Source organism: Rhincodon typus, unplaced genomic scaffold, assembly GCF_021869965.1.
Source record: "Rhincodon typus isolate 14 unplaced genomic scaffold, sRhiTyp1.1 hic_rhity00001615, whole genome shotgun sequence".
Lineage (NCBI taxonomy): Eukaryota > Metazoa > Chordata > Chondrichthyes > Orectolobiformes > Rhincodontidae > Rhincodon > Rhincodon typus.
Genome location: NW_025967253.1, coordinates 1 through 24,180, shown reverse-complemented (window position 1 = coordinate 24,180; position 24,180 = coordinate 1). Strand labels below are relative to the sequence as shown.

Here is a 24,180-nt window from a genome sequence, read left to right as displayed (position 1 = left end):
GTTATGATCAGGGATCAGTAAGGCTAACAGTTGTAGATACTCGAATGACTTTTAAAAAGGAGTTGAGCAGGGGACTGGACAAATTAGACATCCCTCTGGTCAGAAGCTGCACCAACAGGATGGGTCTCTGTTGTTTGATGCATCTTCTTGCATGCGTGCAATGAATCAGTGAATGGAGAGATATTGCTGAGTTGTGTGGAAGTTGAGTGCGGGATACGTACAAATCAAAGAGAGCATCTTCCAGCCCCGCTCGCTCATGCTGCCGTGTATTCGGAAACGGGTCTCAAATTGTTTAAACCAAACGACCGAAACAATAATCAGAAATAACAAGTGCATGTCGGAGCCGGTACAACTTGAACAACGAACCCCGCCTCACCCCAAATCATCCGTAGCATCAACGATCGATCAGGGAGCTCAGGCTTAACGCGAGTCAAGAAACACAGAGGCCGCCGGCTGCCCGCCTCCAACGGAAAGACCTGGACTACATCTCCCAACATTCCCTTGGTGTTGTGGGCATGCCGAACAAGGAAAAACCGCGCCAACGAAACTGAGGGGCCGCCGGCCCACCAATCGGAGTGCGGGATTTGAGCGCGCGGGGCGGGGAAGGGCGGAACCGAGGCGCCGAAGTTTTTTTCTGCCATTCCCCATTTTTTTTAAACGAACGAGCGGCGCTGGTTTGAGACGCCATATTGGAACCATTTTAGGGGGGAAGGAAAAAAAACAACCATCCCGTTTAAAAAAAATCGTCCGGTGTTTTTTAAAAAAAACCACCCCTACTCGAAATGTTGTACTTGGAGGATTACTTGGAAAGTGAGTATTGAGTGTAAGGCAGCGGTGTGAAGTTGGGATTGGTTTTTTCCCCTCTCTCTGGCAGGGCCGGGCGGAGCGAAGCGAAAAGACACCATTAACGCTGTTGTTGTTTTCCTCTCTCGACAGTGATCGAACAACTTCCCATGGATCTGCGCGACAGGTTTACGGAAATGAGGGAGATGGACCTGCAAGTACAGAGTATGCGGAGCCACGTTAGTCATGTCAGAGGCGCACAACTCACCCATTCTTTTTTTTAAAATGCCGGGACACTGCACTGAACATTCTTACAGCCACATTACGAAACCCGCGACACCTCCCTCTCCTTCCATCGTACCTCTTTCAGTTTCTTTTCAAAACAAATGCCTCTTGACCCAAAACCTAAATATTGCACCTTTGCAACATTTGAAAAGATTCAGGAAATAAAAGTTTCAGCTAAAATAAAACCTCCTTTAGTTTCAGTTACCGAGTCGTTTTTGATATATTCCGATAATTTGCAATTTGTTATAATTACTTTTACTTTTTTTTAAGTTCCTTTTCTAAGATCACTTATCTTTTGCCACTCAATTGCAGAGTCATAGCAACGTACATCATAGCAACAGCGTCCATCACTTGGTCCAGCGCTAGGTGGCAACTTCTCTTCCCTTTTTAGCTGCACTTGGTTTTTTTTCCATAAATGATTAATTGTACAGACTTTGCGAATGTTTTCTTGAATACTCACCTTTAGTGAGACCATTATTGCACTCTGTGGCTCGGTCTGAAAATGCGTAAAAAAAATCTGTGATCTCCCCATGCGACATCATTCTTTGATGTCATTGTAACTGCTGATATCAGCAATTTTTCCGTGATAACCTTTAAATGTTGAATTTCATTAACGTATTTTAAAAATATCTTTACTGTAAATATTGCACTTGTGCATACATATATTAAATAATGAAATACTTTAACGCCTGATACGAGAATGGTTTTCTAAGTTTGCAGTTTTTAATATTTGCATTCTTGTGTTATTCTCAATTGAAGTACAGGAATATATTAAAATAATCCATCTCTGGTTTTCTGTAAATATTAATCGATTAAAGTAAATCAAATAGAAATAATGCAATTTAAAATTTATCAGGGCAATCTAATAACTAAAATTAAGTAAAATTGTTTTCAAAGGAGACTTGGCTTTCAATTACCTTTATTGCTACAACAGGTACCAACCATAATTTCACTGCTTCAAAACTTTGATCACCACTGCTTGGATTGAAGCATTTTAATTTGATTTTATTTAGCACGTAAATTAGAAGTCTTATTTGAACATTTACATGTGTATTAAATAAAATTTTGTCTCTAGCTATGTTAGAAACTAGATAATCAGATTCATTTGGCAAAAAATATCACAGTAAACTCCTTAAAATGCAGCTATACAGCAAAATGAATTATGGCATTACATTTCAAAAGTAGAGAGTTATTATGAAGATTTTTCTTTTTGACTAGCTTAATAAATTACATTATATAGCAATCTACGGTATGTCACTGTGAACTTTTTTCAAATATCTCCATTATTAGTTAATTTCACCCCATTCCAACTGTAATTAAGAGTTTCTGGTGAGGCAATATTGAAATTGATGGCATTTTGTTATTAAAACACATCTACAAACAGTTATTAAGATTCTTACCAAACAAACCTTGTAGACTGCGTGCAGTTACAAGCACTCAGCATTTTCAGTAATTTGCTGAGCATTGATGTACGTGGTTTACTAGGTAAGCATTAGTGAAAGTATCAGCCAAAACTAGGCTAAGAAAATCCACTAAAATTAGTTGTGGAATTGCCCTTGCAGAGTAAATGCAATTTAAAATTTATCAGAACATTCTAGTAACTAAAAATAAGTAAAATTGTTTTAGAGGAGACTTGGCTTTCAATTACCTTTATTGCTAGAACAGGTACCAACCATAATTTCTCTGCTTCAAAACTTTGATCACCACTGCTTGGATTGAAGCATTTGAATTTGATTTATTTAGCACATTAATTAGAAGTCTCATTTGAACATTTTTATGTGTATTAAATAAAAGTTTGTTTCTAGCTATGTTAGAAACTATGCAATCAGAAAAAATCACAGTAAACTCCTTAAAATGCAGTTATACAGCAAAATGCAACTGATCTGTGTAAAGCTCATTTATCAGAAGCTTATGGAAGTGAAAAAGAAGCTTAAGGCAACAAGAAGACTTAACACTTAAAAATTTGAAATTGCTGGTAATAATTTGAGCTACACAGATTTATTGTATATAAGGGCCATGCATTTTTTTTATTGTGATCTGTTACAAATTTTAAAAACCAACTAATAGGCTTTTTGGACTGTAATTTTTTTTTAGAATACCAACCTCTTTTTGAAGTTATTTTATTTATTAAGTTATTATGGTGCTACGTTTTCAGTCATTGTTGCTAACAACCCATTCAGTTGTTGATAAAACTTGCTAAGAACTCCTGTTGGTATGTATTCTAAATGTTGCCTTCCCGACAACGAACCTGTGCTACCTCCTGGTGTTTCTGAATTCTTTAAAGATTTACTTCATTTATCATTTAACACAGAATTGGATGCTGCAAATGGAGGATTTTAGTATCTGCAGGAGGGCTGAATTGCCTTACTCATCTGTAATTTTCTTTTGATCCTGTTAAGTATCTTTTATACTTATTAAGTTTCTTTTTGGAAACTCACAAAACATAAAATGCAGGCAACGCAAAAACGTGAGGAAAGAAATAAAGGGTATTTCATATATGTGAAGGAAAACATTAAGAAGGAATATTAATAAAAATTGCACTGCTTTTGAATGCAAGTCACTATTGATCACTATTCCTAGGAGCCTTTCTATCCTTTGAAGAAGAAAATGCGTAGTGGCAGTAAGAACACTTAAGTGAATGCTGCATTATCTACTTGTCTCACATACATTCTGTCTTATTTATTTCTAACTGAATCCCAATTGTGTTGACTAACCCTTGATTGAAGTATTCTTGTGAATATAGTTGATGGATGCAGGGCAACCTGTTAAAAAAAAAAGTATCATGCTGTTGACTTGAAATACTGTATAAAATCTTGCACAGCTTAATAAAAAATTTGGATTGGTGGGGTGAAACACAGCATGATCAAAGTGTTTCATTGCCACTAGGTGGTAAAATTCTTATGTAGTCTCTTAATTAACATACACTGTAAATTTACACTGGCCAATTTCAAAAATTGGTAGTCAAGTTATCATTTAATCAAAGTACTGGTCAATTTAATCCCAAGTACAGTACTATATTTGTTAGATTCTTGCTTTAAGTCCTGTTATTGACAGAGCTGAGAAAACTCAGTCTTATGAATTTAGATAAAGAAACTTCTCATAAGGATGGCATTAAAGTTCATTTCCCTTTTAATTAAATGTTCCATGTACAATGATGAAAAATCAGTGATATTGATGTGGATTAAACCTGTGTTTTGCCCAAGATTGGCAACTCCAATAACTGAAAATAGCTGATTTCCTTTCCTCCCCACACAGATGCAATGGATCAGTTAGAACAAAGGGTGAATGAGTTCTTTGTCAATGCCAAAAAAAACAAGCCAGAATGGAGAGAGGAACAGATGGAAGCAATCAAGAAGGCAAGTACTATTTTGTTTGTTTGATTTTGTTAAACTATCAACAAAATATCAATTGTAAGTTTCTGTCTATTCACAACATTGGAGTCACTCAAATTGGATTGTGCAAATACATGGCAATGAAACAAGTTGTGCTTGAGCAGTGCAGTCCTGTCATTAAGTAGTGATAGTAACAAATCCTGCTTGGGGACAGGAGGAGAAACTTCATGTTTTTGCTCATTTTCTTTTTCAATTTACTCACTTTCTCACTTCTGAAAGCGTTCTATGACTACTGCTCTTTGCATAAAATATATTATTGATTTGAGCCTTGACAGAAAGTGTCAGTAAACTATTTAACCATGAATTGTTACCAAGCCATTGAGAGGCCACAAAAGGTCATTATGCTTGTGCAACATCCACATAATTTGTGATCCTGGATGGAAGTATATAAACACCAGGAGTAAGAATATGAGCATGCTTTTCTTAACCACATATTGCAGAGGCAGTTTTCGTGCCTATATTCAAGGGCAAGATGAGATCAGCTTGTTTAATACAGATTGAAATTCACGTCTTCCTGAAGTGCACAGCTTAGATGATCACAGGATAAACCTGTTGGACTATCTAGAAGTATTTTATTTATGCCTTTTAATTTAGCAATTACTGGTCTAAGTTTAATTCTAAAGCAGATATAATAAACACGCTTTTTTTAAAAAATGGAAGGATACTAGCAGAGCAGATTATACGTTTGCATTCGGTAATATTTCTTGATTTATGTACTGAAGTTCTGCTGGAAAAGTAAGCCTGACATTGAGTTTGTTTTGCCATCTGGAATAGGATCTTGATGCGCTTCCAAAGCACCCCAGTTATATGAACAAAAGGCTCATGACGAATGTTCCTTGTAAGCTCCGTGGCGACACAGCCTCCTAGAAGGTCTGCTCGTGCCAGTCAGCCTCCAGTTCTGGAAGTCGCCACTGTTCACGGATCTCCAAGGTCCATGCACGGCAGCATGAAAAATTAGAGGGACTGTAGTTTGTTGATACCATGGTTAGCCACAATCAATTTACCGTAGTCATTGGTACTTCTGGCCTGACCCTTAACCTGATCAAGTTGTTGAGGAAAAGTTTTATTCTGGCCTTAATGAAGTCTTTGCTGTCATTTCAAAAGAAGGAAAGATTAACCTTCAGTTGGACTTTAATGGTAAGGTTGGCCAACACTCTGATATCTGGGGAGGAACCGTTGTGGTAAAAAGTATATGGGAAAAGCCAATGGAAATAGAGTCGTCTTCCTGATAGTGTGCTGAACATGGCATAATTGTAACAAGCACTATCTTCTTCCACAGCACTAATACAATAGCATTGAGAGGTATCCTAAATCAAACCACTGAGCCATAGAATCCTTACGGTGTAGAAAGAGGCCATCGAGTCTGCACCAACCCTCTGAAGACCATTCTACCCAGACTTGCCCCCCCCACCCTTTCCCTGTAACACCACATTTACTGTGGCTAATCCACCTAACCTGCGTATTTTTGGACTGTGGCAGGAAACTGAAGCAGCCAGCAGAAACCCACATGTACACAGGAGAACTTGTATACTCCACACAGACAGTCCCCGAAGGCTGGAATCAAACCTGAGTCCCTGGCACTCTGAGGCAGCAGTGCTTAGCACTGAGCCAGTATGCTGCTCAGTCCTCCTGGATTACAGTATTGTTTGAGTCAAAGGTCTAAGCAAAGTCTGCATAAATTGATCCATGCAGGAGACTGATGCCTGTTACACAAATCATCAACTTGTTTTATCAGTAATAAACGTCCATCCGACACAAGATATCACAAGGACAAAATGTCCAAGAGAAAAAAGTTAAATGTCTAAACTTAAAAGCAGCTCACAATCAATCTTGAAAATCTTTACACACCCAACTCAGTTTCAGAACAGTAGCATCAAATAGAATCCCCTGTACTAGTTATCATTTGTCAGGACTGATTTGACCAAAAAGTTATAAGAAAATATGTGATCCTGTGGAGCAAAAGGAAGTAGCCTTTGTTGCCTGGCAGAATAACCCAAGGTTGTACATCAAGAAGTCAGAATTGCAGCAGATTAAGGTTGATGCCCAAAGACCAAATCCAGCAAATAAAGGACAAATGGTGGTAAGAGAAAACCAACAGTATGTTGATGTCATGCTATGCAAAGCTTTTCTGAAGCAACCAGGGCCCTCTGTAGACCTAAAATAAAATGGATAAAGTCCCCTTAGCTTGCAGGGTTGATGCCTTTCTCAAGGATGACAATACGTCCATCAATGCTTGCAAGATCACTTCCAACAGCTCCTCAACTGTGATTCCGCAGTGGCAGCTGATACTCTCCAGGCTATTCCCTGGACCCTGTGGTAGAGTTCATAGGTGAACCTGCAAAAGAATGTAGGCTTTTGCTCACATCAAGGCTCCCTGCACTCATTCTGAAGATTTGGGAGAAAAAAGAACTGGCACTGGTGGCTAGGTTACCATTTCTTTTGCCTCTAAAGTTTAATTTAATATATATTGTATATATATTTAATCACTTGAATCATATTTTTATAGGACTATTATAAAGCCTTGGAAGATGCTGACGAGAAAGTCCAGTTAGCAAATCAAATTTATGATTTGGTGAGTAGGTACTAAAATTTTGTTTTAAGTGTATAAATCTAACCCAGGCAAGTATCTCTGTCTGACATTAATATGGAAAAATATTGTATCTCTAACTCTTCCCTTTCCTTCCTTGACTTCACTATTCTTCACATTGAGGAGACCAAACGTAGATTGGGTGATTGCTTTGCAGTACACCTCCTTTGAGTTTGCAAGAATGACCCTGAGCTTCTGGTCGCCTGTCACTTTAATTCTCTGTCCCACTCTCAGTCTGACCTATGGGTCCTTGGCCGCCTAAACTGTTTAAATGAAGCTCACCTGAATCTCAAGGAATCGCATCTCGTCTTTCGATTAGGTACTTAATTGCCTTCCTGACACAATATTGAGTTAAGCAGTTTCAGATCATAACCAATACTCCATTTCTTTTCTACAACATTTGTTAGTAATGATTCTCATATTGCCATCTATACCTCTTCTAGACCCATCTTTTGTTTCTTCTCATATTGCCATCCACTTTCTTTGCACCGTTGTTCATTTTGTCATTTAATCTCAATTGCTCTTCACCTTCTTGCTGACTTTATTTATTCACCTTTTCTCCACTCCATTATATCTCTGCCTCAGTGCTTGCTTAAATCCTGTCATGTCTCTTTTTTCTAATTTTGAGGAAAGTTTACTTCGTAGTTATTTTTGTCTCCACAGATGCCACCTTACTTGCTTTGTGTTTTCAGTTTTTCGTATTTTTATTCAGGAGTTTATTATTTATTTACTATACATGGATACACAATTAAAAATATCCAAAGTTTGCCTAACATTTAAGAAATTTTAGTCTAGAACTTTCACTTCCAGATGCATGAAGTATGGTATCTCTTTCAATAGCTATCTGTTTATTTAGCTGTTAGAATATTGTTACCATTCAATCCATCTGTAGTAAGCTATCAATACAAATGAGCACTTGTCTGCTTTGCTGCATGATAAGATTTGGTATTGAGTTGCTTCTCATTGAGCATAGGTTTTTGCAGAATTTTTCTTTTTCTGGAAAGACAGTTCCTTAAACTTATCATTGGTGTTTTGATGTTAAATATATTTCCTAATGGTGTTTCATCTTTTATCAGCGTTTTTGATGTAAATATCCAACCATCATTACACACTGCCATTGTCCCAGAGGACCATACGGCTGGTCTCTAATTACAGAGAGAGAGAGAGACATAGTCAACTGACGGTGGTTTAACCTGAGGGTCACTACACCTCAGGCAAGGGTTGAGGTCGGGAAGGTGGGACCTTCATGGTGACCTCTGGTACAGGAATTGAATCTGCACAGTTGGTGTCACTCTGTGTTGCAAAACAGCTGTCCAGGCAGCTGAGCTAACCAATACTTGTTATCAGTCAAATGAACTTTCTCTGGACAGCCTCCAATGCCAGTGTTTCTTTCCTTAGATAGGGGGCCGAAAACTATTCACAGTATTCCAGGTGTGGTCTTACTAGTGCCTTGTATGGTTTTAGCAAAACCTCCCTACTTTTATACTCTTATTACATTTTGAAACCTCCATAAGCTACTTCACTCCATAAAAGCCAGTGTTGAATTTGCCTTCCCTGTTAACTGCTGAACTTGTTGGTAAGCTTTTTATGATTATAGATGAGGACTCCCAAATCCCTCTGTTCTGTAGCTTTCTGTATTCTTTGTCCACTTAACTAATATTCCAACTCCTCTATTTTCAGAAAACATTTGATTTGGTGCCAGATGGCAGGTTGATTAGCAAATTAGAAATATTTGGGATTGATGGGTCCTTGGCAGCATGGATTAGAAGTTGGCTAAAGGATAAGTAACAGGGTAGGAATAGATTGACATTCCTCAGACTTGGAGACTAGTTGAAAGTGGTGTTCCCCAGGGTTTAGTGTTGGGACGTTTGCTTTTATCAATTTATATAAGCAATTTGGAGTTGAGCGTTGAGGGCAAAATCTCTAAATTTACAAATAATATTAAGCTAGTGAGAATAGTGAATCGTGAGGATGAAACAGAGCAATTTCAGAGGGACATTAACAAGTTGGCCAAATGGACAGACACTTGGCAGATGACTGTCCATACAAAAAAATGAAGTAATGCATTTTGGTAGAGAAACATGGAGAGACAATACAGGCTCAATGATACAACTTTGAGGGAACCTCAGGGTTCAAGTCCATGATTCTCTGAAGGGTTGCCAGGCAAGTTGTAACAGTTGTAAAGAAGACTTATGGGATCCTTGGGTTTATAAATAGAAGCATAGAGTATAAAAGCAAGGAAGCGATGTTACACCTCTACAGTTCATTGGTCAGACCACGTTTGGCATATTGTGTTCAGTTCTGGGCACCTTATTTAAGGAGGAATGTTAAAGCCCTTGAGGGAGTGCAAAGGAGCTTTACTAGAAAGATTTACTTAATCATATTATGCATTTCCAAATAGAATAGAATCATAGACTCCCTACAATACGGAAAGAAGCCATTTGGCCCATCAAGTCTGCACTGACCCTCCGAGCAGCATTCCACTCAGACCCAGCAACCCACCCAATCCCCAGAACCCCGTATTTACCATGGCTAATCCATCAGCATGCATATCCCTGGATACTATGGGGCAATTTAGCATGGCCAGTCCACCTAAGCTTCACATATTTGGACTGTGGGCGGAAACTGGAGCACCCAGAGAACGTATAAACTCCACACAGTTACCCAAGGCTGGAATCAAACCCAGGTTCCCTGCGCTGTAAGGCAGCAGTACTAACCACCGAGTCAGCATGCTGTAATGGACATTAAAGTAGCCTGCCTTTTTTTTTTGTCTCCTTCCCTTTTTAAGTAAAGGTGTTATATTGGCAATCTTTTGGGACTTCTGCAAAATCTAAGAATTCCTGCAAGATTAATATCAGTGCACTCACTTTTTTTTAAATGCCTTAGGATGCATTCCATCAGGTCCAGGTGACTTGTCGGTATTTAGCCACGTTAGTCTCCCTAGCACCACTTCATCTGTAGTGACAGTTATTGTATTTCATCTCCTCCTTTGCCCTTGAATGTTTCGTAATTTTTAGATGCTATTAGTGTCTTCTACTGTGAAGACTGATGCAAAGTATTTATTCAACTCTTCTTCCATCTCCAGGTTCCCCATTATTATTTCTCACCCTTACAACACAAAAGTAGGCCATCTGGCTTGTTATGCCTACACTGGCTGTCTGTAAATGCAATTCACTTAATTCCCATATCCGTGCACAATTGAGCATATACCAAAGGTAGCTCTGCTCCTGCACCCGCTTTAGAATTATATCCTTGATCTTTTAGGGCTTTCCTCATTCTTTACACTAAAATGAATTATGCTTCTGCATTATATTTCATCTGTGACCTTTCTGCTCATTCCACTATCCTGTGGAACGTCCTTTTGATGTTCACAGTTCACAACACCTCAAGGTTTTGTTTAATCTCTATATTTTACACGCCAGCCTATATATTAATATGTATCAAGAAAAGCAAGGGACCATGTGAACCATTGTTCTGAAAAGCAACTGTTCATTACTGCTCTGTTTCTTGTCCATTCAGCCAATTTCTTTTCTATTCTATTATTGTTCCCTTCACTTCATGGGCTCTAACTTTATTGACTAGTCTTTTATGTGGCACTTTGTCAAATGCCTTTTGAAAGGTCATCAGTGACATTAACCACATTACCCTCATCACCTTCTCTAATGTCTCAGCCATTCTTTGCCAGAGTAGGCATAAATGGCTATTTTGTGGTTCCACACGTAACGAGTAGTATACTATAGGGATTAATGCAAAAAAAGGGATAAGATAATTGATGGTGGAGGGGTTTAAATACAAATATTTTATACAATAATGCAGTAAAATGTTACTGAATTACTTAAAGTAAGCACCATGCTATGTATGCTGCAATACTTTTGAAATTGCTTTCAGTGGAAATGCCAAAAGGTTGGACAGGATAGACTTGAATCTGTTAGAGTTTAAAACTGTAACAGGTGCCTTGATTGAAGCATACAAGATTCTGATAGGATTTCTGATTAAGCTTTAGCTCAATATATGTGGCCGCCTATCATAATCCATGGTAAGTGTTATGAAATTGAGTACATAGTTTTATTTATTTATTATGTTTTTTTTTTATTAACCAGGTTGATAGACATCTACGTAAATTGGACCAAGAGCTTGCCAAGTTTAAAATGGAGCTTGAAGCTGATAATGCTGGAATTACAGAGATATTAGAAAGGAGTAAGTACATTAAGTTATTGCAGGATTGTGCTTTAATTGTAGAATTCAAAGTCTTATTCAAAACATTTCCTAGCAGTGTTCAAACTTAAGCTGAGATGTATAGGTAACGACAGTAACACTATAAACTGCCAGTAGATGTCAGTAAAATGCAACCTTTATTGGTGTGATTTTATACAGATAATATAATATGGGATGCTTGTTTCTTGGCAGATGCAGTTACAATATATGTTTCTTTTCGTATCCTTTGAGGTGTTGAACTGTAATTTTTCAGCAGAAAGTGCCATTTTGTGCAATATTATTCTCAAAAACATTTTTACTCCACAATAAACTTGTCCACGACTAGAATGGTAAAACCCAGGCAGTTGAGTTCCTACTTTACATGCAAATATTACACCTTGATTACTTTCCTGGCATTGACTTCAGAAATTGGGAATTTTACTTGTGTTAATGCAGGGAGCTAACATGCAGACTGTCCTGTCTACAGTCTGGTGTAAATAAATATGAATATGAAGTAGGAGTAGAGGTAGGCCAGTTGGCCCATTGAACCTGCTGTGCTATTCAGTAAGATCATGGCTGAACTGATAATTCCACATTTCCTCTGACCCATGATAACCTTTGACCCCCTTTGGTTATGAAGAATCTACTGCTGCCTAAAATAATTTTCAAATAGTCTGCTTACAACACACCTCAAGGAAGAGCATCTTCTCGTGTTCCTCTGAAAACGCATTTCACCTCATTTCTGTCTTAGATGGGAGGCCTGTAGTTTTAGAAGCTCATACAAGAGGAAACATCCTTTGCACCTGCACCCTGTCAAAATGTCCCGGCATCTTATATATTTCATTCATGTTGCCTCTTGCTCTGCTAAGTTCAAGCTGATATAAGCTTTGTGTGTCTTGCCTTCCTCATATGACAACTCGCCCATTTCAGGCATTAGTTTAGTAAGCTGAAGTGCTTCCAAGGTATTTGTATCCTTCTTTAAATAAGGAATCAATACTGTACATAGTACTCCAGATATGGTTTCACCAATGCTCTGTGTAGCTGAAGCAGAACTTCCTGACATTTGTATTCAATTCCCCTCATGATAAATAATAGCAATTCTATTAGCTTTTCTTTACCTGGATACTAACCTTCTGCAATTCATGTACGAGGATATCGGATCTCTCTTCACTTTAGAGCTCTGCAGTCTTTCACTGATAAAAATAATATGCTTTTCTTAATTCATCCTGCCCAAAAGGACAATTTCACACTTTCTCACGTTATATTCCATTGCCAGATTTTTTTCCCACTCACCTAAACCATCTGTATCCTTTTGTACTTCCGTGTGTCCTTTTTGCACTTATGAAGTTAGTTTGCAACTAGCAAACTTTCCTATCTGTCTGTCATCAGCAAATTTAGCAACCATGTCTCCTGTCCCTACCATTTATATTCATGATTTGGATGAAGAGAGTTGAGGCCCCAGCTCCGATCTTTGTAGTACATCACTTCTTAGATCTTGCCAACCAGAAATGAGCTATTTTTGTCTATCCTCTGGCAAGCTAACAGGAAACAATATTCTATCCATGTCAAAATTTTAACCCTGCACCAGGAGCTTTTATTTTCCACAATAACCTTTGATGTGGCACCTGATCAAATGCCTTCTGAAAATCTAAGAATAGCACATCGACCAATTCTTTTTAATCCACAGTATGTGTTATTTCTTCAAGGAACTGCAATAGGTTGGTTAAACATGATATCCTTTTCACAAAACCATAAGACTGTAGGTTTTTAAGACATAGGAGCAGCAGTATGCCATTCAGCCCATCAAGGCTACTGCACCTCAACTCCATGAACACCTATTTATAGTTTAAAATATCAATTAATTGGCTTATTTTTGCCGTATTTTTGTTTCAGGATCTTTGGAGTTGGACAATCCACCTCAGCCAGTTAATAACCACCATGCTCACTCTCACACTCCATTAGAAAGTAAGTACCACGTCATGTGTTTTACGGCTGTTTTTGTTGGGCTGATTCACTTTTTGTGTTCCTTGTACACATTAGTAAGACTATTACAAAAAAAAGTTGTATGATTGTTACTGTTTTGATCACATACTTGGACCAATTAGCATTTATGCGTCCTAGAAATGTTGAATGCAGATAGTGAGTGGCTCAGTGGAAAAGTGCTCCTTTCCCAAGCAGTTAACATGTTATCTTAGCAAATGTTTTTTAAAAATGAAGTATCCATACAAATAATAGTGGGAAGATCACCAAGATTAAATGGAACTTTGCACTTAACATATCACATCAGTATTTCATTTTTCACCATTGGCACTAATCACACTGTTATCTAAAAATAGCACTCAGCTACTCCAGAATTTTTTTGATCCAGAAAGTAACTTCTTGATAGTGAGGTTATGGTTATATAAATTTAAAATGTTGGAAAATAAGGTACTTCTCTTCTAATCTGTATTTAATTTATTGTTATATTTTTCCAGAACGGAAATATAATCCATCTAGTCACCATACTACAGATCATATTCCCGAGAAGAAATTCAAGTCAGAAGCTCTTTTGTCTACCCTTACATCAGATGCCTCAAAAGAAAATACGCCAGGTAATTTGAATTCCTTAACAGTTAAAACCATAACATCATTTTACAACAACAACAGATACCTGTATAATGTCTATAATATAATAAGATGTACTAAGATGCTTTACAGATTAGTATAAAACAAATTATGACTTTGAGTTGTGTACAGAGATTATTATGTCATATGGTCAAAAACTTGGTCAAAAAGTATGTTTTAAGGAGTGTCTTATAAGGAAAGTGAGATGGAAAAGCACAGGGGGAGAATTCCAGGGCTTGGGACCGAGGCAACTAAAGGCACAGCCACCATTGGTAGGGCAATTACAATTGGGAATGCACAAGATGTCAGAATGAGAGGAGTGTAGATACCTCAATGATTGTGGTCTGGGGCGAATAGAGGTAGGACGGGGCAGGACCATGGAGACACTTAAAAGCAAGGATGATAATTTTACAGTCAAGATGTTGCTTGACTGGGAATTATTACTCAGCAAGCACAATGGGACTTGTTACAAGTTGAGACAGGGGCAGCAGAATTTTGGATGACCTTAAGTTTAGAGAGAGCAGAATATGGGAGGCCAGCCAAGAACGCATTGATTTAAGAGTTAATGCAGATTTAAGAGGAATGGGAATTGTAGCAACAGATGAGTTGAGTTAGGGCAAAATCAAGTGACGTTATAGTGTAAATAGAGCACATACTGCGCAGTTTATCTGCAGGCTCCCTTGTTTGCAAGGACTGCCTATCCATGAAAGTCTAGTGGGTGTGCTGCCATGCCTAGAAGATTCTGTTAATGAATGTGTATTATCTTAGCAGCAGCTGTTATGCATTCAGCCTGTGGCAGTCAGCCAAGCACACATCTTTGGTAAGGATCAAAGACTGACTACTAGGTGACAGCAGATGTTCGTTCTACCCTTTTTGTTTATGATCCCCTTGATCATTTATGTACCAAGTATCTACAGTGAGCGCCATGCACTAACCAGAAAAGGCATGAAGCAAAAGTCTGACGCAAATAAAGAAGGTATTCAGTACAGTGCTTACTTCCACCTATATATGTTAACATTACTATAATTACACAACTTGCGCAACTTTGTAACTACAAAGCTGAAAAAGAATGTTTTTATTAAGAGCTTCCATTTTACTGAGGAGATTTCACAGAAATTGAGATTGCAGCATTCTAATAACAAGCCACTACATTGTTTAAAAAAACAAAAATCCCCAATACTCCCAATGTTAACGGAAATTTAAACTTCCAGGATTTAGATCCAAATCCATATCTTCACCAACAACTAATTTATTTTTCTTTGTATATATCTGTAAACTTTCAAGTTTCCTTGAAATCTGTCCGCTAGTTTTGAGATTTTTTTTTACAATGGTCTAATAAATAGGTCTGAAAACATTACCTCCTCCCATCTTCATTGGAAGGAGTAACAGTGATTCCCACTGCCTGGATAGTTCTGGGGGAGCTAACTCACAGGAATAGTTAAATACAGTAAATGTCCAATGAGATTTGTGGGTTTAGGTGCATAGCTCTTTAAAGTACCTTGAACAGGTGCAGTAAATAGTCAAGAAGGCTAATGGAATGTTGGCCTTCATATCTAGAGGGCCGGCGTATAGGAATATAGATGTTACGCTGCAGTTATATAAAACCCTAGTTTGGTTCCACATAGAGTGCTATGATCAGATCTGGGCACCACACTTTAAGAAGGATGTTTCCTCCCTGAAGAGAGTTCAACACAGGTTTACAAGGATGATAGCTGCACTTCAGGAGTTAAGATATGAGGAGAGATTAGATAAATTAGGCCTGTATTCTTTAGAATTTAGAAGGTTAAGGCGTGATCTAATTGAGGTCTTCAGAATATTAACAAGGAAGGACAGGGTAGATGAAGATGAACTATTTCCACTGGTTGACGATTCTAGAACCAGGTGTCATTGTCTAAGAATTAGGGCCATGCAATTCAGGAGAGATGTTAGGAAGCACTTCTACACGCAAAGAGTAATGGAGATTTGGGACTGTCCTCCTCAAACAGTGGTCGAGGCTAATTCAATTGTTAAGTTTAAATCTGAGATGACAAAATTTGATTAAGCAAGGATATCAAGAGATACGGGTCCAAGGCAAGCATATGGAGTTAACCAACAGTTCAATCATGATCTTATTGAGTGGCAGAGCAGGCTCGAGGGGCTGAATGGCCTACTCCTGTCTCTATGTTCCTAACATGCCTCCAGATTTGTGATGGTGTGCTGTATCCTGCATCCCACAAGACCTTGTTACATAGTCCTTGCATCTAGGTCTTTTGGAGGCCAGCTTAGCAAGAAGAGGATGAGGACAATTTTTGTCAAAGAACAGTTCTTCAGCAATTACTCAAATTCAGTGTTTCCTGAGATGTCTTCGTTTGAAACAGAACTATCTATTATGAATCAACTTGTGTGGTGTAATTTAAACTTCAGTCCTATACAATGTTTGAAATTTGTTAATCTGGATTTTGCCATGACTCAGTTCAATAGATGTAAATTGTATTTGTTTGGTAGAAGATTGGCAAGTGTTAATTCTCATTCAGTTAGTGGGAAAATAAACATTAAGTAAAACAAAATAGTACTGATACGCCACTGAGATTAGATTCCTGGACTATACTGCAAATATGATCAGTAAGTTCAATAAGAATAAGCGAATTCCAAATGCTCCAATTTCTATACAATATTTCCATACATTAGACATATTATTATGGCATACCACTTATAGAGACTAAGAGAATAATACAGCAAACATTTTATTAATTGGCACCCATGGGACCAGGAGTGTGCCAGTTCATTAAATATTCCGGTTGATGAAGAGGACTACATTATGTAAAAACAAACTAAGTAATAGAAAAGCAATACAGACGACCTACATGTCACTGTCATACTTTATTTACACATAAATCACTGTAATAATATTGCGACTTTGCCTTAAATAAAAGTTACTGGCAGAGATCCATCTCACTCACACTCTCAACTGACTATTCAGACATTGCGGAGATCGTAATAATACAGTAAATTTCCAGTATTTGAGGTATATAATTTTTACCCATTTATCGAGGATGCCAGTTTACTGTATTAAAATAATAAATCAGTACTCGTTATGCCACTGTGTATGGTTAATTGTCAAAATGATTGATAATCCTTTACGCCATGCATGTGTTAGTCCATTAACTTAATGGATGCCAAAAGTGAACTGAATTGTTCCATTTGTGATCTTTAAATTGAAATTCTTATTTTTGAAATAAATAAGAAATTCTTCTCCACATTTTCATGTCTTTGGAAAACAAAGCAATTGTGCACAATAATCTCTTGTAGTTTACTAAAGTAAAGAAAATCATTGTACTGTATCTGAACTTTGAATTCAATGAGTCCTCTGTACAGAAGAAGCTTCGTTGCCCAAATGTTTATTCTGGGCTCACGCTGCACACAAGCCTCCTCCCACTCTTCTTCTGATTCCATCAGCATATCTTTCTATTAATTTCTTCCACATGTCCTTACCTAAATTTCCATAATTGTATCTGTTATTTGCTTCAACTACACCTTCCATATTTTGAACACACTTTGAAGCATTTCTCCTGAGTTACCTATGGTAATGTTTTAGGAAATTAAAATGTATTGATGGTGCTGATTTTTCAGTTTGGAAGCTTCTATCAATTCACAAATTTCTTAGAGGCTGCATTCTTTTTGGTTGTGGGTGGGGAAAATGAAACTCTACAGCATACCCTCTGGAGGAACATTGCAATAATGACAGCAACGTCTAGGTTTTCATATTATTCTGCATTATTCTGTGCAGATTTCTGAAGTCGCTGTCAGTTTCAATGGAACACTGAAAGTTTCACATCATTACCACTGCAAAATCGTAACAGTGGAATGCTGCCAACGTTTATGGACATTTGAGCCAAATTCATACTCCTATGGGATCAAAATTGAGTCAGTCAGTTCAGTGGAAGAAGAATTTATAAAGTATAGAGAAACTGGGTTATCACATGATACGATACATCACGTGCGGTTACATTTAAATAGAAAAAAATCGTTAGTTGATTAAATGTGTCTTAAGTTTACCAATTGAAGTTTTTCTTTGGTCTTTTTCAGGATGCCGTAATAGTAACTTAACGTCGACTTCTAACAGTGTCTACAATATTAATTCATCACAGCCTCTCAGTTCATATAATCTTACCTCATTAACTCCGGGAGCAGGTCCTGGAGCTGCAGCTATTACAATGGCAGCAGCCCAAGCTGTTCAAGCAACAGCACAGGTAAGTTATGTAGTAGAAATATTAATTGGTTTGGTTTTAAACACCCCAGCGCTCATTTCATCCCAGTTTATCTGGGCTGCTTGCTATATCAGACAAATGGTGCATGTTCTGGCTAATATTTATCCTTCAATCAAAGTCACAAAAATAGATACAAAAACAGAATTTGCTGGAAAATCTTAGCAGGCCTGGCAGCATTTGTGGAGAGAAAGCACAGTTAGCATTCAGTATCAGTTCTGAAGAACGGTCACTGGACCCAGAGTGTTAACACTGCTTTCTCTCCACAGATGCTGCCAGACCTGCTGAGTTTTTCCAGCAATTTTTGTTTGATTTCCAACATCTGTAGTTCTTTGGTTTTTTTTCATAAAAGCAGATTATTTGGTCATCATAACATTGCTGTTAGTGAGACCTTGCAGCGTACAAATGGTGTACTAGAATGTTACACCAGTATCGATACTGTGGGAAAAATGATGACATAGTGATAATGGCTCAGAACTAGCTAGCCAGAGGTCCAGGCTAATTCTCTGGGGACACTGGTTAGCACCAAGGTAGTTGGTAAATTCAATTAATATAAAAAAAGGAATATAAAGCTGGTATTAATAATGGTGACTATGAAGCTATTATCAAATATCATACGAAAAAGGTTTCGAAATAAATGAGGGTGTGTCAAACAGATTTGCCCTCAGATGTCTCCAAAAAGCTAAGGAAAATTTAATTCCCAATAACGGCAAAGTGGCCCTGTTAGTAGAATGGACAAGAGTCTGCAAATGGAGTTAGGAAAAAAGAGAGGCTGTATGGAGGAGGAGAACTATTAGAAAGGTGTGGAGGCATAGAAGGAGGCTGCAAGGGGTTGGAGCGATAAGAAGTGGCTACAGATGGGTGCGGGTTGGGAAATGAGACTCCATGGTGGGTGATTAGAAGAAAGAAGTTGCAGTGAGGGGTAGGGGAATGAAAATGGTAGGAGGAAGAGGTTAGTGGAGGGGGGAAAGAAAGTGGCTGCATTGTGAATGGGTGGAGAGTGAGATGGGGTAAAAAGAGGTAAGATGGTAGAGGGTAATGGAGAGGGAGGCTGCAAAGGACCAGGAAGAGGCAGACTACAGGGAGGGAAAGAGATTCTGAAAAGAAAGAAAAGTTTTTAAGCTATCAATAAAGATGTACTCAACTGACCAGGAGCCAGAAAATCTCCAAATCACTCAACTGTGGTGAATGTGGAATCTTCAGCTGAAAGCCAACTATGTTCATGAGTTACCAAATGGAGAAAAACGAAGTGGATGCCTCTATTGCAATAACATCAGTTATTGAATTTAAATCTGAGACGCAGTGAAAATGGTAGTGATTGCCCAGTTAAAATCTTTGTTTTGTGCATATATGATGGAAATACATTTGCTGTGAACTCACCAGTCTGGAATGTGTGTTTAAGGTGGAGATGTGCATGTGTGTCAGTTATTTGAAAATAAATATTTGTTAAGTTATGTCTGTTGGCTTATGCTAATTTAAATATTGTGATGCCTTAGAAATGAATGATTTTGTTGTGTTGTGACTTAAAATTTAAGGGAGCATTGGTAATTATTGAGGGTATTGATGAATTATTGTGTGAGTCCAGATTCCTCATACTTCAACACACATACAGAAAAAAGTATTGTTACTATATGATTGCATTACCTAATAAATTATTCTGTGAAAATGATAAAGAAGTCCCAGAAAACCAAAATGTAGACCCAAAAATCAAAATGTACTGCTCAAGAAAACATCAGGCACAGCTCTTGGGTAGGGTCGTGGGATTTCTGCCCTGGCAAAAACCTCAATTCATTAATCGAAAGAAATCTGCTGATCTTAATTCATCTTAATTCACCATGTGACTACAGATCCATAGCAATGTCCTCTAAATTACCCTGCCAAGCCAGTTAGTTCAAGGACAATTTGGGATGGGCAGCAAATATGGGCCTTGGCAGGGATGCCCACATCCTATGGAAGAAGAAGGGATGCAGTTCAAAAGTACTTAATTGGCTGTTTAAAGCATTTTGAACGTGAAGATGCTATATCAATTTGAATATTTTATTACCTTAAATAAAATTTAGTCATTAGCAAAGGTACCAGTAATGTGCAGTTAGATTTGCATCCTAATAATGTCATAGATGCCTCTATAATTTTGTCTGCTGGACAATTTTAACATATTCACATCAATAGAGTTAATAAATACTTGGTCATGAATTTTAATTCTGAATCAGCTGAAAGTTTCAAAAGTTTTCAGAACAATTAATTGTATACTGTAACGTAGCAATTCAAATGTTGTAAATAGCTATAAGAATTTAGGTGTGGTTTAGGAATGTAGCTTTTTTTGAACTGCTTGATAATTCATCATTTTAAAGCTATTTATGGATGAATTATTAGAAGATGAATGCTTAAAACTTTATAATAATTATTCCACAGGATGTTCATATTTCATTCTTGAATTGAGAACATCAACATTAGCTTTGGTCTTGCAGATTAGTCTGTTTGTTCCACATTCCAAGGTAGAATTGTTGATAGATACTATATTACAAATATTATTGATTTGTTATCATATAATCTCTGAAGTATTTTGAACATTTTATTCCTACAAATATTGGCAAGTAGAGAGGATTTCTTTTTAAAAAAAGGTTAAATATTTGTGATGCACTTAAAATACAATTCTGAATTATAAAGAATTTACTTCTCTTTTTGATATGCAAGATGAAGGAAGGGAGGAGGACATCTACTATAAAGGCCACTTATGAAGCATTTAAAAACAATGACTTCCAACTTGCACGAGAGTTCTCTATCTCAAGGGAATCTACAGGATATCCCTCAACGCTAGCCTCCACACTGACACAGACATTGTCAACATCAGCTTCAGATTCACGCAGTGGTCGAAAAAATAAGTAAGTGTTTCTACTGTTAAGGAATTCACCAATTATTGCTTTATATCTAGTCTAGGAAAACTAATTAGAATGTGTTCATGTTTTAAAATAATTTGTATCAACTATTTCAAAACAAACCTTCTTAATAGCTAAATATATTTATCACAAAAGTTTGTTCCTCTTTGGAGTGTTTACTCTGGCAGTCCAATAAAATGTTAATCTAGATTTAAGACTTTGGAATTAAATTCGCTGAGCAGATTTAATGTAGGCACTCAGGGTCTCATCTGTCATCTAGAGAGCCAGGGAGTCCTGCTTTGGCTTTCTTTCAGGAAGGTTGGCTGTGTTAGTCGTCAGTCAGCCAGCAGTAGGCTTTTCCCAGGAGCAAAGGTCTAGAGATGGAAGAGCTGCCTGCTGAGATTTGCTAACTAGTCATTAGGCCAGCAGACCTAGGATCACCAATAAGGGGCTGGGGGCAGAAGGGAATAGTTAACTAGCCACTAAGTGCCTTTCAAAATCACCCCCCACTCAACTCTTAAGTTTGCTTTTCAGGATTCATGCATGCTCTATTTCCTTCCCATGATGGGTGCATACCATCGTTGACATGAAGAGGATAGTAGTTGCCAACTTAAGGCGTTTAATTGCTGATGAGGCAGGAAGCCCTTCCATGAATCGGCCCACCACAGTCATAAACAGAGTAATGGTAGAAAGACAGCGGGCCTGTCACTTTCCTACTGAACTAAAATGCCTGTGGCCACCAAATATGCCACAGTGAAGCCATTAAATTTCCCCTATCTTATTCTTTTCCAGGTCCACTTTGTTGTCAGGCCCTGATTGAAATTTTAGATTATATATGCATTTTTACTTCTGTTGTTAGAAAATCATTTGTACCAAAATTTAAGTTAATGAAAATTCATTTGTAGTATCTGAATGGTTGTTTTCACTCCAAACAAACCAAATCAAAGTTACCAAATCATATTAAATGTTGCAATTAGTAACTTAAATGATTTGTTGCCATTCTAAAATAACTGTTTTGTACTGATCAAATATTCCGTATGTTGAGAAGGAATGGAAAGTGATTTGGTTCATTAGAGTTTCAGGATTGGACCAGGTATATCTTTTCAAAATTTTTTTTGTCAGTTTCCTATGAGAAAGAAAAGTAGTTTATATTTGATGGATAAAGTACTCTTAATAAAGTTTCTCTTTCTAGCAAGAGAAAATAATGTCTTAACAAAACTTTTTGTCTTCACTATACTTCCCTTTTTACTTTCTTCACGGCAGTGCTTTATCCAATCAATCTTACCTAAACTGTTTTCTCCTGTAGTATGAATAGTTATGCTTGTTTGAAATTTGGTTTTCTTGCATTTGAACCAATAAGCGCAAAATGGAAAGCTTCAGCCTTTTGAGGAGTATTCAAATTCTGAAAAGCAAGTGACTTACTCTCTCGAGGTTTACAACACCCGTGACAAATTTACTGATCTAATCTCTCTGATGACTATGTCAAAATCGTGTTTTAGTGCAATTCATAAATTTAAAATCTTTTGAACAAAAGCACTTTGTGTTGGAATTGCATACCAATTACATTTGTACGGATATAATCGATATATATGTGTGGTGATTAAAGTATCAGTTTTAAATTTGTTATATTTATTTGGAGAGCCATCAATACTACTTCAAGAAAGAAAGAATGTTTTTAATGTGTCAATTGTGTCTCAAATTTTCTGCATTTTATTTTGTATGTTTATAGATTTCTTAGTTTAAATGCATTTCTCTAAGTGTGAGCTATTATTTTAGGACTCTAATATTTATAAATTCTGTTTGTAAATTTTGTGTTTAAAGTTTTGTTTCTACTATTTTATTACGTAAATAACTGAGAAATATTTTAAAAGACGCACGTGGATACACAGCAGAACAGTTTATTGCATTTTAAGGAGTTCTCTAAGAAAACCTTGCCATCACTTCAATGTAAGGAATAGTATGAATGAAAGAGAATAATTAATTTTGATGCTAGCATAAATATTATTCCTGGTCCCTATGTTATTTAAAAGTTTGTTATTTTCTCCTCACTATGATTCTACAAGAACAAAGTTAGATACATATTTGAAAAGGAATAAATAATAAGATACAGGAAAATAAAATTAGAGTAACTAGAGTGACATTACTTTGTCTGAAATGTGCAAACTGTACAACCAAACTGAAAGACCTAAAACTTATGTTAAATTGGACCTCAAGCTTTGTTAATATGATTTGGATAAACTAACAACATCTGTCGCCCCACTAAAACTAAGAAATAATATTGTCCATTTGAATAATTATGGGTGCAATTCAATGGTTGTGGGGATATTAGTCCATCATAATTTTAGGATTAAGTGTTGAATTGCAGAATCAAAAATAATATTTGCAATATAAAAAACCTCACTGTCTGTACTGTGTGAACAGCCTTAGCAGAGACATAAGTTTGTTGAGCTTACTTTTGATCAATACAATTAAATAAAATGTCTGCTTAAGAATGCCTATCAAGGCCTGAGATCCAGTTGTAGCTGTATTTAGGAGTATGATACAGTCTGTTCATTATCACATTGCTGTGCAATACCAAGAAGATTTGATACTTAAAATGCTAGTAGTGGTCACCAATATTAGCTTTGGTCTAATTGTGCTGTGCTATTGATTAGTTGCCTTGTCTGTCCATCTAAGAAAATTCTTTTTATTTATATTGCCATTCTCTATTAATAAAGTGTGAACTGTACAGATATCTATAATTTAGCTTGAATGCCAATCTGTAACTTTTTTTTCCTCAGAAATAGCAACAAATCCTCAAATCACCAGTCCTCCTCATCATCTTCATCATCATCTTCCTCCTCCTCTTCATCTGTAATAGCACAGGAGATTCCTCAGCAGACCCCAGCTTTACCTGAGTCTGATTCCAATAACCAAGTGGATTGGACATATGATCCTAATGAGCCTCGTTATTGTATCTGCAATCAGGTGAGTTTAGAATAAAGATGCTAAATGCAGAGCACATTTTATGTTTTGTTATTTTTACATCAAATAATATACACAGATTTCCAAGAGATGTGTATAGTTATGCTAGAACTATTGTTGAAGAAATTTAGGTTTATATTTTTAGAAGACTGTAAAGATTATGAATTCACATTATCCACAGAATATACAGTTTGGAACTAATTAACTTGTAATCGATTTTAAAATGTAGCAGATACTGAGAATGAAGACAT

The 24,180-nt window shown here is 37.0% G+C and overlaps 1 protein-coding gene across 1 annotated transcript; it reads left to right on the top strand.

Annotated features, from left to right (window-relative positions):
- Window positions 1–633: 633 nt before the first annotated feature.
- ing3 (inhibitor of growth family, member 3) lies at window positions 634–23,932 on the top strand (the record flags this gene model as incomplete). Its single annotated transcript, XM_048592654.1, has 10 exons — window positions 634–810; window positions 937–1,008; window positions 4,324–4,424; window positions 6,967–7,032; window positions 11,148–11,244; window positions 13,135–13,206; window positions 13,716–13,832; window positions 17,911–18,074; window positions 20,784–20,971; window positions 23,746–23,932. Coding segments are annotated over exons 1-10 (1,092 nt in total), but the record flags the coding sequence as incomplete, so codon positions are not given.
- Window positions 23,933–24,180: the final 248 nt, after the last annotated feature.